Below are 13,761 nucleotides of genomic sequence, written 5' to 3' on the forward strand. Positions count from 1 at the left end.
AATGAAGACTTGACGGTCAGAGATAGGGTGGGTGGTGATTTCACCTCCCAAATAGGGAAAAAAGATGCAGATCAGATATTGTTTGTTTACATTAACAGTCAGTGTTTACAACAGCTGAAAATGGACAGACTTCCATTTCCCATTTGAAAAAAGGGAAATATCCACCCCTGACAATGATCCATGTGATATAGTCTGAGACAGTAGCAAATGAGGACTCAGATGGCATATTGGCAGAAAAAGCAAGATGGTGGTGCCAAGAAGGAGGTTGACTTCTAAGGAGGAGACAGTCAGGAGTAAGCAAGCAGTGTTTCTTAAATCAGTGAAGTCAGCCATTTCTTCCCATAATGAAAATGAACAATCTTAGTATTTGGGAAAGTAGATCTATAAAGAACTTGACGTCTTATCCAAAGAGACTGTTTGAACTGAGGAATCGGAGTGAAGTGCGTGTACTGATTTTGTTGTATGTACATCTTGCCTTTGCAGCCTTTCTCATTTTGGGCCTCAGTGTTTTGACCACTTACGGTGTCCAGGCTATTGCCAGGTTGGAAACATGGAGCCTCGTTCTCCTTGTGCTGTTTCTTGTTCTCTGCATCGCGATCATTTTCACCATTTGGAGGCAGCCCCAGAATCAGCACAAAGTAGCCTTTATGGTATGTGTGAGGAATATTATAGATCCTAAATATTGTGCACTTTTTCTCTTGTACATTAATTTTTGTGAGTTTTTCCTTAAAAAAAAAATAACACTTCAGCTGAAGTTAACCAGTGAACAAGAAGAGTGTTACAATTCTTTGAGATGTTCTTTTGTTATAACTATTCTCCTTACGTTGGCTGTCTTCCTGCCCTTTTCAAACACTTGAGTGTGTTCCTGTCACAATATCATTATATATAATGGTAAACAAATTTCTTATTAAATAATCTATAGTATCAGAAGAATAATTAGAATATTTTATTCTAGAAATTCACTACCCTCTCAGGAAGATTATCCCCACCAAAAGCCCTTCCACTGCACGTGAAACTATCCTGTCCCTTTCAAACTAAGAGCAGGTTTCGGCTTGAAGGGAGCTTCCTGGAGGTCTTCCCCTGGGATGCCCTGTGTATCCAGAGTTCCAGAGGAATGCCCTGTTGATATCCGAACTAAACCAGTGAACCCTAAACTTTAACTAAACCCTAAAACTGATTGCATCTTGGTGATGACGCAAGTGTTAGTGGGCTGGATAAATCCCTTGTTCCTTTGAGCTTCAGTATATAGTGTAAAATGTGGTGCTCCTTTTAGTATTCTCTAGAAGAATGGTTTTTATTCAGGTTGTCCTTTTTGTAAAAATATAAACTTCGTGACACAGTGTCAAAGTGTGTATGTCAAATTAGTTGCCACCATGTTGAAATAATTTGGGGAATGTGCTTTCAAAATTTGAGTATATGTAAGAAGATATTTTTCCCCCTTAGGTTCCATTCTTACCATTTTTGCCGGCCTTCAGCATCCTGGTGAACATTTACTTGATGGTCCAGCTGAGTGCAGACACTTGGATCAGATTTAGCATTTGGATGGCACTGGGTAGGTCTTTTAAGGTTTTCGCTTTCTGAACTTTGGCTCTTTCTGGTTTCACACACTGTTATTAGAGAAACGCATCCCTCCCTCTTCTTGGAAATAAAGGCTTTTTCCAGTTTCTTCCTTTCCCAATTCTTAGAACTTCTGCATGCTTACTTTTCCACATGTTTTCAGATACTTTTTTTTATTCAGTTCTCCCAGTAAAACCCTGAAGGTTCTATTTTCTCCAACTTAATGGTTGAGAAAATTGAAGCCCCCCCAAAGTCAAGGGATCTAGCTTGTAAATGGCAGCCCTAGAGTCTGAGTCCAGAGCCAGTCCTTTTCAGGTCCCAGTAGATTTCTAGAGACATTTTGAATGATCTAATAAGAAATTTCTTTCCTAATATCTAAATTGCTTATTACTAGAGCCTTGGGGTAGAATTGAGCATTAAATAACATAAGTGGACTTAGTTATATTGTTTTTCATTATGACTCCCTTCAGTTTCCTGTGTGAAAATTGAGTTAGAAATCAAGAGTTTAAGTTTGTTGTAACTAAAACACTGAGCACCGACTGTCTTAAAAATGTGAGGTGTAAGGGGGCTGGCCGCGTGGCTGAGTGGTTAAGTTCGCGCGCTCCGCTGCAGGCGGCCCAGTGTTTCGTTGGTTCGAATCCTGGGCGCGGACATGGCACTGCTCATCAGACCACGCTGAGGCAGTGTCCCACATGCCACAACTAGAAGAACCCACAACGAAGAATACACAACTATGTACCGGGGGGCTTTGGGGAGAAAAAGGAAAAAATAAAATCTTTAAAAAAAAAAAAAAAAGTGAGGTGTAAGGTCTGTAAGGTGAAGCGGTGAGAAATGAGAGCTCCGTCTGCATTGGTTTTGGTGGCCTGAGGAGTTTGAGAGTTTATGATTTTTGACAGTCCTCCTATTGGGTTAATAAGAATGAATCTAGTTCACTTTTTCGTATGCATATAAGTGTTTGCTTTGGCTATCAATTAACTAAATTTCAATTTCAAGAAACCAGCCCACTTGAGTTGATGAGAGAGTTAACCTCAGTCAGTTTTACCCATCCCCCTACACCCACACTAGAGTTTGCCCATATTTTGGGGATCCTACACTGTGCCAAGGAATTGGGATGTGGTGCCTTGGGTCAAAGGTTATCCATCCACACAGGTTACACTAGGTTGTTCTCTGTTTCTGTCACTGTGGCGACTTCCGGTAGGTGGTTCTGTTGCGTCAGGGCCAGGATCCTGACAGAAATGACTTAACAATTGGCTATGACCTCAGGAATGCACCACACAGCCTTTCCTTTGGTGTCCTGCCACCTCCCAGGTGCTACCAGGAAGCTGAGCTGAACTCCTCAGGGTACGCGGACTATAGAACTCACTCCTCTGCTCTGAGCCCAGAGAAGCTTTTTCTGTTCTGGTGGAGAGTTTCTCTCTGCTTCCTGTCTTTCCACAAGCCATGCTTCTTTCCTCAAATTGTAGCTCACTGTGGTTTAATGTACTTGGTCTTGGTTAAGAGTGTAAACTATAGAGCCAGTCTCTCTGGGTTTGCCATCTACCCCTGCCACTTATTAACTGTGTGACCTAGGCCAAGTTACCCCCCTATTTTTGTGCCTCAGTTTCTTTGTAAAATGGTGATGACGAAAATACCTCTGTCTGAGGATGAAGAAGGCTGGATCTTCAAACCTCTGAGAAAATGAGAGGAAATAGAATCATTCCCAATAATTGGACATGCCAAAATGCTAATTGGTAGCCTACCTGTCATTATTTTAAATGGGAAAATTATAATGCATTTCACATCAATTCAAAACTCAACCAATTTTTTAAAATATAATTAAAACACAGCACAATGCCTACATATAAGTAATATACACTATCTTGTGAGGATACTAAAACATCTCCTTCTAATTCTTAGCATGGCTGTTCATAAACAGTTCCTTTTTACACAGTTATTTGACCTCTCCTGGTGACAGTAACCTGTGTAGGGAACACCCATGTCCCCTTTGTTAACACAGGCCGTGCCTTCCAAAATATCAGACTGTGACTCTGATAATCCACTACTTGTATTTGGGGTGTAATTTGAGACTTTATTTCGCATATCCTTTTGTTTAAAGTGTAGTACTGAGTTTTGAGAAAATAAATATAATTTTTCCTACATAAACATGGTCTGAAAAACAGTTATTGAGAGAAACAGACATCCTATAAAGATTGGGTACTAAAAATGAAGAAGCACATTCTACTGAAAAGATGTTTGCCAGGGACCTTCTGTGGGATATCCCATACTTGCTTTCTGTTCTAAAATGGCCCAGAAAGAGAAGGCAGAAAACTCTATTAAGCTCCATATTAAATTTTCCATATTTGAACAGTCATTTTCTGAAACACCTAAAACATTGATTTTTTTTTTTTCCTCTGAAAGGTTTCCTGATTTACTTTGCTTATGGCATTAGACACAGTCTGGAGGGTAACTCGAGGGATGAAGAAGAGGATGAGGATACATATTCAGACAACATTAATGCAGCAACAGAAGAAAAATCTGCCATTCAAGCAAATGACCGTCACCAGAGAAACCTCAGTTTACCTTTCATATTCCATGAAAAGACGAGCGAATGCTAATGCCTGAGGGAGCGGAGCTGGTCCATAGTCTTAACATACATATCCTACACGGAGTACACCATGACAGGATGTTGCCATCATGCTAGGTTGTCATGGGTTTGCTGCAGACATAGTTCACCCTAATTTATGCTTGCTTGCCTGGACAGCACCTCGTCAGATGGTGAATTATGTACTCGGGGCAACCTCCTGAACTCTCTCCTCAGTGATGAATAGCCCCAAAACAGTGGGCATGTGTGTGTGTATGTATGTAGATGTTGGGCAATGTGAATGTTCAAAGCTGTTGGTGTTGTACTGTTATTGCCTTACATTTCTGCAGTGTTGTCATTAATTGGTGGCATGTACCGCACATACTGAAATGAGGTTATCACTGAATAGAAAAGGTGTTTTGTATGTTCCCAGTGCAGTTGGGGAAATAACTGTTGCTTTTTCTTATGAGGCTTCATTAATGTCCACCTAGAACCTGCTACAAATGCAGTTACCCATCTTGGTGTCTGTCATTGGTCAGGAGTAAGAGGAGGGGATTAGAAATGAGCCTTTTCTATAACTTATAAATGCCAGCAGTGGGTTTATTACTGATTTTCCTTCTATGAGGATGACAATTTGCTAAAACTTTAGCCAACAGGAGTGTTCGCATCCGCCATACTACACAGGGCAGGAGTGGCATTCTGTGTCACACATGGCCTCCCTCTGAACTCCTGTCCTCTCTGAGATCGCTGGTCCTTAAATATGAGGGCTTCACCTGCTGTGAATGATATAGTCACTCAGTCCAATCAGGGACTTGAAAGAGTAGTGGGGTCCACTTGGGACTCTTTATGCTAGAAAGTGAAGGTGGTCCCCATGGCCAGAAAGCTCACGTAAGTGGCAACGGTGAGGATATGTCTGAAGATCAGAGTTAGACATATGCCTGGCTAAGTAGACCCCAAGCATCCTTGTTTTAAAAGTCACTTAAAACAAGCCAATAGAATCTCCTGGATCACACCATTGATAGAATGATGCATACACTTTCTATTACTTAATAACTAATCACAGTTTTTTCTTTTTCTTTTTAACCTTGTCAGGCACAGAATCTACTTGTTTCTACTATTATTTTGTCTTATTCTAGATATAAGGGGCTACTGTAGCAAATTCTGTCTTTACTACATGCAAAGGAGGAAAAAATAAAGGGGTACAAGAAGAGAAAATTCTTTTGTTCTGAGTTTAAAGTGCCTATTCAGATATTAAAGGGCATTTGGCCCAATTTGGGGGTTTGGATCTAATTTGCCTCCAGTGTGTCTTTTGGAAACATTTAGGGATGTTTTTCTTCCCCCATCCCATAAACTATTTAGCACTTTTTATTTCATTTATTTTCAAATGATCACACTAAAGCTATTAATACAAGCTCCAATATTCTATAATAGCCCATCAGTGGTAGGGGAATTAAATATTTTGGTTAAATACATAATTATTTAAAACTTAAGCCTGAAAAATCAACCAAATTGAATTGAAGCTATATAAACACAGAAAGCTTTATATGAGTAAATAATTTGTTTTTATTTGTAAAGTTCTCTAAAGACTGTATTTTATAGGGTTCTCTAATAGTGGACTATTTATCTGCAGCGTGTTTTGCTTCTCATGAATTATTTTTCTTACAAATAATTAAATGGTTCACTAGATGAGGCTAGGAGCTAAACACATATGCATGGGCTCCCTTCCCAGGATGAACGTTATCAAGTGCACAAGTTGACCAGAGGCAAGGAAAACATTTGTTTTCTGAAAGCTCTTTCAAGACAACAGTTATTTTATTGATGCCATTAAAAAGCAAGTTGCAATTCTTTTGTCTACCCCAGAGTTTATTGTGATTAAATATCAAATAAACAAGTAGAAGACCTGGTTTTCCGGCTGCTAGTGTGGGAGCATGGCTGACATAGAACTCAGTAGTGACATTCCACAATTGCCAGGGTGTGTGTGGTGAGATCTGAAGCCCCAAATTCTCTTTCAAGCTGCGTGTTTTATTGGAGAGGAAGAGTTGCATAAGCAAGAGGTCATTTTTGTAAGGACTGTAGGCATAATCATAAATCTTTGCTGTTGCAGCTGTACACCGAGAACCCCTTTTGTTCTGTAATCAATCTAGAATAGGCCCTTCATGCAGGGAACATGAGGAATTTCATACATGAATATTTAAATCTTTTACTGTAACAAAACAGAAAAATGTGTTTAGAACGTGATAGGCAGCTAAAATTATCATGCCCGCCAATTAGGAACAGAATTTAGTTAAAAAATATTTTTCCACTTTTGAAACACTTTGTAAACACACATATCTATGAAAAGATGCTTTGTCAGTAACTGTGCTTTTTTTCTGTGAAGACTGAAATGTGCATTCGTATGTATGTGTGAGTGTATATATATATATATGGATGTGTGTGTATTTCAAATGTCAGCATATAACTCAGTTGGATTTATGATGGGCTTTGGAAATGATCCTGTCGTGTGCATAAAAAAGCCAACTGATGTGGAGAAAAAATAATGTTTTATATTGATAGGTATGCTTATACAAAATTTTTAGGTTTTAAACTATTTTGAAATATACAATTTTATATGTATAATATTTTCTATAGATAGATTCTTTAAGAAAGATATATTTATAATGTTTCTAATATAAAATCAGTAGACTCTAGTACATTATAACAGGTGCTTTATGATCTGAAATGGAGGCGGGGTGGGGGAAATTAGGGTATTTCTGTTTACTCGTTTCTGTGGCACCTTTTCTGAAATCTCTGTCTTGGTATGTGTTTATTAGGAAATCCAGTACCACCAGCTCTCATACTTCCTCCCCGTTCCTAGATTTGAATTCGTAAGGTTTTGAACAAAATGTTGTTTTTACTTTCCTGGGATTACCAAAGAGTTTTGTGTAGATTTGACTAGTAATCACACGCCAAGTCCTCTCCAGAAATTAAAAAATACTTGTGCTCATTCTCTTAATTATGATTCAGTAAAAACAGTTTAAATTACTTTTTTCTTTTTTACACTGGGAAATATGCTCTGTTAACATTTTCAGTGAAAACTTCTTATAATAGCGCCTTTATGCTCGTAAAAAAGAGAGAAGATACTTTATGAATGACCATATAAAGGCCACTCCTGCCCTACAATTCACAAAGTAGCTATGCAAATTCAAGTTTAAAAACTATTTATGAGAAAACTTGTATTAGAGCTTTTGATATGTACTGAAATACAGATTATTGCTTAATCACATTTTCCACAGAGATGAACATCAAGAAAACTAAGACCGAAACGTCATTTGGAGTACATACATTAAAGAAAAACTAATGTTCACATGTATTACTCTTACTAGCCATAGTTGATGGGAAGTATCCATTTGAGAATTATCTTCCTTTAAAAGACATGAGCCTCTCTTCTTTTAATTTTTCAGAATAAAAGATTTTTTTAACTTTTTTATTTTAAAAATGAGCCAGAATATTTTCTGAGTCCTGGGTATGTGCAGATAGTTGAACTATTTTGAACTAGAATCTGTGTTTGCCAAATTATCTTCTAAACTTACTTGATTGCTTAGCAGAGAGAATAAGGAAAAGTCATCACCCTCCAATACTGATAATGCTGAGGGAGCAGTCTTATCTTCTTTCCTCTTAAATCAGGGCATATTCTGAGATTACAAACCACATGATAAAATTGTGCCAAGATTCCAGCTCTCTTTTCCCTCTGGAGTTGCTTATGATTTTCTCTGCCCGATTTTCCTGACGTGCTTCAAGTGACTGTTGGTTAACACCAAAAATACAATTTGCACAGAATTTTAAAGGATTGTGTTTAGAGCATCCATCATGGAGTATTAAAACCCACATTATTAGTGTGAATTTTTGCTGGGGGTGTTGATGGTGGGGAGTGAGTTATTCTTTTTGCTAGTGCCCAAATAGCGGCTTCTCTGTATGTTTTCCACTTACATTCTCTAACATGTCCTAAAATACCAAGGGAAGAAATACCAGAGTTCATGTAGTAAATGCCAGCACAGGTCATTGTTTAGTCGTGTAGATTTGAAAATAAGGCTGCTTGACTTTGTTGTTTAGCCGAGATTTTTTTTTCTTGTATAATTATATTTAAACATTTTTAAATGGCTTTCTGGTTTCTAGATTTCGAGAAGCCTCTTCTGTTATTGTTGTGGTTGTTGGTTTGGTTTTTGTAACACTCATTATTGTTTATTTGTACACAGTTTAGTCTTACTGATTTCAAATGCATTTTGTTATGGCTCGACCCAGTTGGCAACCCTGTTTGCTGGGAGCACTATATTTAGCTGTATTCACCATGGCTGAAGCCACTGCCACAATCTTTGGCCTTAAAGAGCCTTCACTGACCACTGGGGCTCCTGGGGGCTCATAACCAGGCCCCCAGGCTGGCGTCAGGTTGAGGCAGCCTGCAAGGTGTGAGCATCTGTAGCTACCTCTGATGGGTGGGGTTTCGGGATGATGGGATAGGGTATGAAGTGAAAGACTTCACATGGAAGGAAGGTAGTTTGGGGTCCTTAATTTATGGTCTGAATATCTCATGAGTACATCAAGGTAAATGAGATGGACCAAGGAACCTCTATGACTCATGAAAAGGATGGCTGCTTCCTGAAACTGGCACCACAAGGCAGGGTCTAGCCCACTGCAATCCCTGGTGGACGCTGACAGCCGTGGGGCAGAAAGTACGGGGGCCGAGGCTCAGTTGGTAAAGAGTCTTGTTTTGCCAACAGGGCGGGTTTCTCAGTTGTCATAAACCCACCCCTGATTGACAGACTCTTCATCTTTGTTGTCCACTAGGGGTGCCCAATTGTTTTATTGCTTTATTTTGTTATCATTGTGCTTAATAGAAATTGTTGATAGGGCCCCAAACCCTGCAGAGATTCTTTGTAAAAATCAACAGATACATTGGACTTGTGCGAATGTAAAGATTTTTTGTTTAGTAGGTAATTTTAAATTTAAATGTTTTCAATGATAATCTGTGTTCCTTTTTACATATGAAGTTGGATTATTTTTTAGGATTTGTAATAAATAAAAACTGTTGCTGCTTTACCACTGTAAATATGCTTTCTAATGTGACCATGTATTTTTTAAATAAATTTTAATATGACTTATAATATAGTATGCATTTCTATCACACATAGCAAAAGCATACATTGCACACTTATTTAAACTGCTTTTTAATTTGGGAACCTTTAAAGCTCAGAAAGATAGTAGAATCTAAATTGAAACAATTATATTGTTATGAATACTTACCTGGCAGCTTAGGGACTACCGTATGACTACTAAGTCTTATAGGAGACAAGAGATGTCTTCATGTATCCTCTATCCTCATGGCACATTCCAGAAAATATCAGTTGCTCCTGAAGTGTGCCACCCCAGGACCACACATGCCAGATCCTACCACTTCAACTGCCATCTAATGGACTGATTTCTGTCATTGGTTTTATCTGTAAGAAGCTTCTCAATGTTCTCCTGACCAAATCACAGCCTTAATGATCGGTGGTCAGTTCTGTATAACTAACAGAAGGTTTTTACAGTATAGTGACTATTCACCACCTTTAACCCTCTTTACCCTCTAACTGGGAGGGAGGAATCAGAGGGCTTTCTGACGTAGCTTGAAGTTATTTCGAATTGCAAATCTCTTGAATTAGCTTGCTTAATTTCGAAATGTCTGTTGTATACATTTAGTTCCTATTGATTCTAGTAAATGGGAGGGAACACCATGTTGAATTAAAAAAAGCTTTAATGTCAATTTAGCCAGCATTGAAAATCAAGCTAAAATAGCTAAGTTTTTGCCAAGTAGAAGCCTCAAACCTAACTTATCTAATTGTTGGCTTGATTAGGATTATTACCAGGTTTTGATGCCCACCTCTGCTCTGGTACCTGGGATCACATAAAGGAAGGGATCCTCCAGGAAGTGTGTCCAGGTTGTGCATCCAGCCAGGAATCCCCTGGAGACAGGAACACCACCTCCTCAGTGTTTTTTTAAAGAAGGCCACAGATAGGCTTCCTTTTTAGGCTGAGGGTTCAATACCCGTAGATTGCTGAGAGATTGTGCTGAGAAGTTCCCGTCTGTCCATGTGGAAAGAGTAATTCATTTCATCTCATAAGATATATTTTAAAAAATTCTCAAAGACATACAAAAGTAACCAATTATCACATTGTCTTTTAACGTAGGTCAAAGTATGGGTGAAACTATCTAGAAAGAAACTCAGGTCAATACTGGTTTACGTACTTGAACCTTTCTAGTAAAAGATTTGTAGCCGATTCTTAAATACTTTTAGTACCAGTGATCTCAGATATCATAAACCCTGGGCAAAGAATCCTTGTTACTCTCTATTAAGACTGGAGCAGTTAACCTGAAGAGAAAACCTAAGACAGACTGAACTACTCTGGAGTACGATACAGATCGGGTGGGTTCACATCTCTACGAAGGGGAGCAAGCTCATTTCTGCGCTCTGGGTCCTTTGACCCACAAGCACTACAGCAGTGCCAAGATTCAAGTTTCTGGGGTTTCCCCCGGGCTGAGTCTCCAGGTCTCCAGAATCTTTCCCCCTCTGCTGAGGCCTGATATTTCTTCAAGCAAGGGCTAATGGTTTCACCGCCCTGGCAGAAATCAGACTTAAAATGCCAATGTTCTTGGAAATGAAATATTGACTTAAATTGGCACCAAGTTGTAAATGACAGAAGATGCTTTTCAAAAAGTGAGCATATTGAGCAAGTAAGCAAGAGAAATCCAATAGGCCCAGGATAGTTGAAGTAGGAAAGTAAAGAAAAAGCAAAGCAAAGAAAGATGGACATTGCAAGTCCTTTACATTTCAGCTTGGAGTTGTCCATCTTCCCTTAGCCATTTAGAGGCTCTTATAACTAATGGACAGGTACTACATCTTTACAGCACGCTGTATCCTGGAGCTAAGAAAGTAATTTCTTTTGCCCTATCTATTTTCATTAGACCAAGGTCTGGGATCCCTCCTTACCCTATGGTGTCTCTTGATGAGGGGCTCTGGGAGCATCAAAAGTGTCTGGCATTTCTACTAGAATGAGAACCTCAGTGCTATACTTAAAAGCACTAAAGTTAGCTCCTGCTAAAACTTTGAAGCATAAATTAAAAAAAAATTCATCTTGGTTGTGTTTTTACAGTTAATGAAGACTAGTTAGAGAAGTGAAATGTCCTTATATTGGGGATGGGGAGGGGATGTCGAAAATATTGGCCTATTTTCTTTTTCCTTTTTTGGCTTACCTAACAAATTCTTGATGTTCTGCACCACTTTGAAGAGGGGAAAAAGGTAGAGGGAGTAGAGGAGTAGGGAGATTTTTTCCAGACAGAGTAGTCATAGAAAACTACTATTAAATAAAATTTATAATGAAAATGCTACACATACAATAATTCACAAATAAGGAAATCATAATGGAAGCACTGAAATTTCACTTTGGCCTTTGGTAACCTGAAGGGATTGCTGATACTGCTTCTTGTCATCCATCAGATACGTATTATATCCCAATTTGTGCCTCTAAAGAAGATGGAAAGAAATATACTTTTAGACAAGTCTACAAGTGCAGCCTTCTTCCCACCCCTGGAGCCCACTCACTTCTCCCACTCTTCCGTTCCTGAGTTTTGCTTCTTTCTTGTGCTACTCTCCTCTTTTCTCTCCAACTCTTCGTTTGTTCAGCCATTGCTAGCGGCTACTGCCCTCACTCTTCAGAGAAAGGTGATAACACACAGTTGCTCAGATAATGCTGTGCCCTCCTAGTGTTGCCTGGACACTGTTTTTAAACGACCATTTCTGTGTTTTCGGCCTCCTCTCTTCCCACATCAGGAAGCAGCAATGATTCAGAGGAGGCTTGGGGTCCCTAATGTGTTCCATCCCTGAGCCACTCTGTGCTTCACGGGGGTGGGTTATAAACACTAAAGGCTAGTGTAACCGTGAGGTGGAGGGAACAGAGGCAACAACGAAGAAAGAAAGAAAAAGTGGGTGTTGCAAGTAAAATGATCATTTATCTAAAAACCCAAGAGATCAACTGAAAACCATTTGGACTAACAAGAGGGTCCGTTAAGGGGACTGGATACAAAGAGACAAAAATTAATCATGTCTTAGGAAATCAGGCTTCAAGTTGTATATGACTTAGAGCTGTAAGACAATGCTTATTGTAACTGGCCAACATTACAGCAATTGTTGGAGAAAGAATGGAAAATACCAATGCAAACAGATTTTAAAAAATTCTTTCTCACCCTAGAGACAAGGCGAATGGGTTTTTATAGTGAAATACAACCCACAAAAAATACATCTTTGGCAGTTTTATTTTTCAAATTTAAAATCGTCTTGAGATTGTCTCGCTCAAGGATAATAAGCCTTGTGATTAATCAGCTACGTGTCTTGGAAAGCGCCCGTATTTCTTGGAACCATTGCTCCCAACCTAAAGGCCGTATGAGTTCCCTCGGGCTGCCACAATGAAGAACACAGGCTGTGGGGCTTAAACTATGTCAACCCATTTTCTCACAGTTCTGGAAGCTGGAAGTCTGAGCTCAAGGTGTTGGCAGGGGTGGTTTCTTTTGAGGCCTCTCTCCTTGGCTTGTGGATGGCCGTCTTCTCCCTGAATCTTCACGTGACCTTCCCTCTGTGCCTGTGTCTGGGTCCACGTTCAAGTGTCCTCTTCTTATAAGGACACCAGTCAGATCGGATTAGGACCCAACCTAATGACCTCATTTTAACTTAATTACCTCTTTTAAGATCCTATCTCCAAATATGGTCAAATTCTGAAGAAATGGAGGTTAGGACTTCATCATTTAAATTTTTTTTTGCGGGGGGCAGGGGCGGGACACAACTGAACCCATGCTACAGACCTAACATATTTTTAGGTACCTAAATTTAGCTACAGTGTATGTGATATAGAAGAGGCTTGGGAAAGTAGAATTCCAAAATTATTTTCTATATAGCAGTTAACCAATCTGAAAAGGTAATGGGGGAAAATTTCATCCATAATAGCAAACAAATAAATAAGGAAGCAAAAATAAGAAATAAGCCTAACAATTAACAATCAAAAGTTACATGGAAAAAAATAACTATGAGAATGTAATTATGTGTGTTTAACTATATAATTATACATACACATGTATATGTGTATACACACGCACATTTATGCAGCCCAAATTTGGCTAAAGTGTATTTGACATAAAAGAAGCTTGGGAATAGAGAATTCCAAAATTGTTGTCCTAATACCAAGTTTAACCAATTATAAAATATAATGGGGATTTAAAAGAAGACTTGAATAAATGGAAAGATACATAATGTTATACATGCCTGGCTGAGAAGACTCAATATTATAAATATGTCCATTCTTCACTTAAACATAAATTCAGTGCAATCATAATCAAAAATACAATAACGTTTTTACAGAGACTGACAAGCTGATTCCAAACTTCATCTGGAAGAGAAAATGTACAATGACAATTAACAGAAGAACAATGATAGGGGCATCCTTTGCCCAAACAAATAACAAAACATACTGTAAATCAGCACCAATTAATGCAATGTGGTATTTCTAGAGGTATAGATAATGAGATCAAGAGAACAAGACAGACAGAAGAGAAACAGCCCGATGTACATACGGCATTTAACATA

General features: G+C 38.8%; 1 protein-coding gene across 7 annotated transcripts in view; it reads left to right on the forward strand.

The window, feature by feature from the left end:
* SLC7A2 (solute carrier family 7 member 2) overlaps nt 1–9,255 on the forward strand; it is a 65,251-nt gene extending 55,996 nt beyond the window's left edge. For all 7 annotated transcript variants that reach the window (XM_023630688.2, XM_070252869.1, XM_070252868.1 and 4 more), the window contains 3 exons: nt 484–650; nt 1,444–1,552; nt 3,955–9,255. In XM_023630688.2, coding sequence (XP_023486456.2) covers nt 484–650; nt 1,444–1,552; nt 3,955–4,151 — 473 coding nt within the window. In that variant the 3' untranslated portion in view covers nt 4,152–9,255. The remainder of the gene's footprint in view (nt 1–483; nt 651–1,443; nt 1,553–3,954) is intronic.
* Nucleotides 9,256–13,761: the final 4,506 nt, after the last annotated feature.

This window comes from Equus caballus, chromosome 27 (assembly GCF_041296265.1).
Source record: "Equus caballus isolate H_3958 breed thoroughbred chromosome 27, TB-T2T, whole genome shotgun sequence".
NCBI lineage: Eukaryota > Metazoa > Chordata > Mammalia > Perissodactyla > Equidae > Equus > Equus caballus.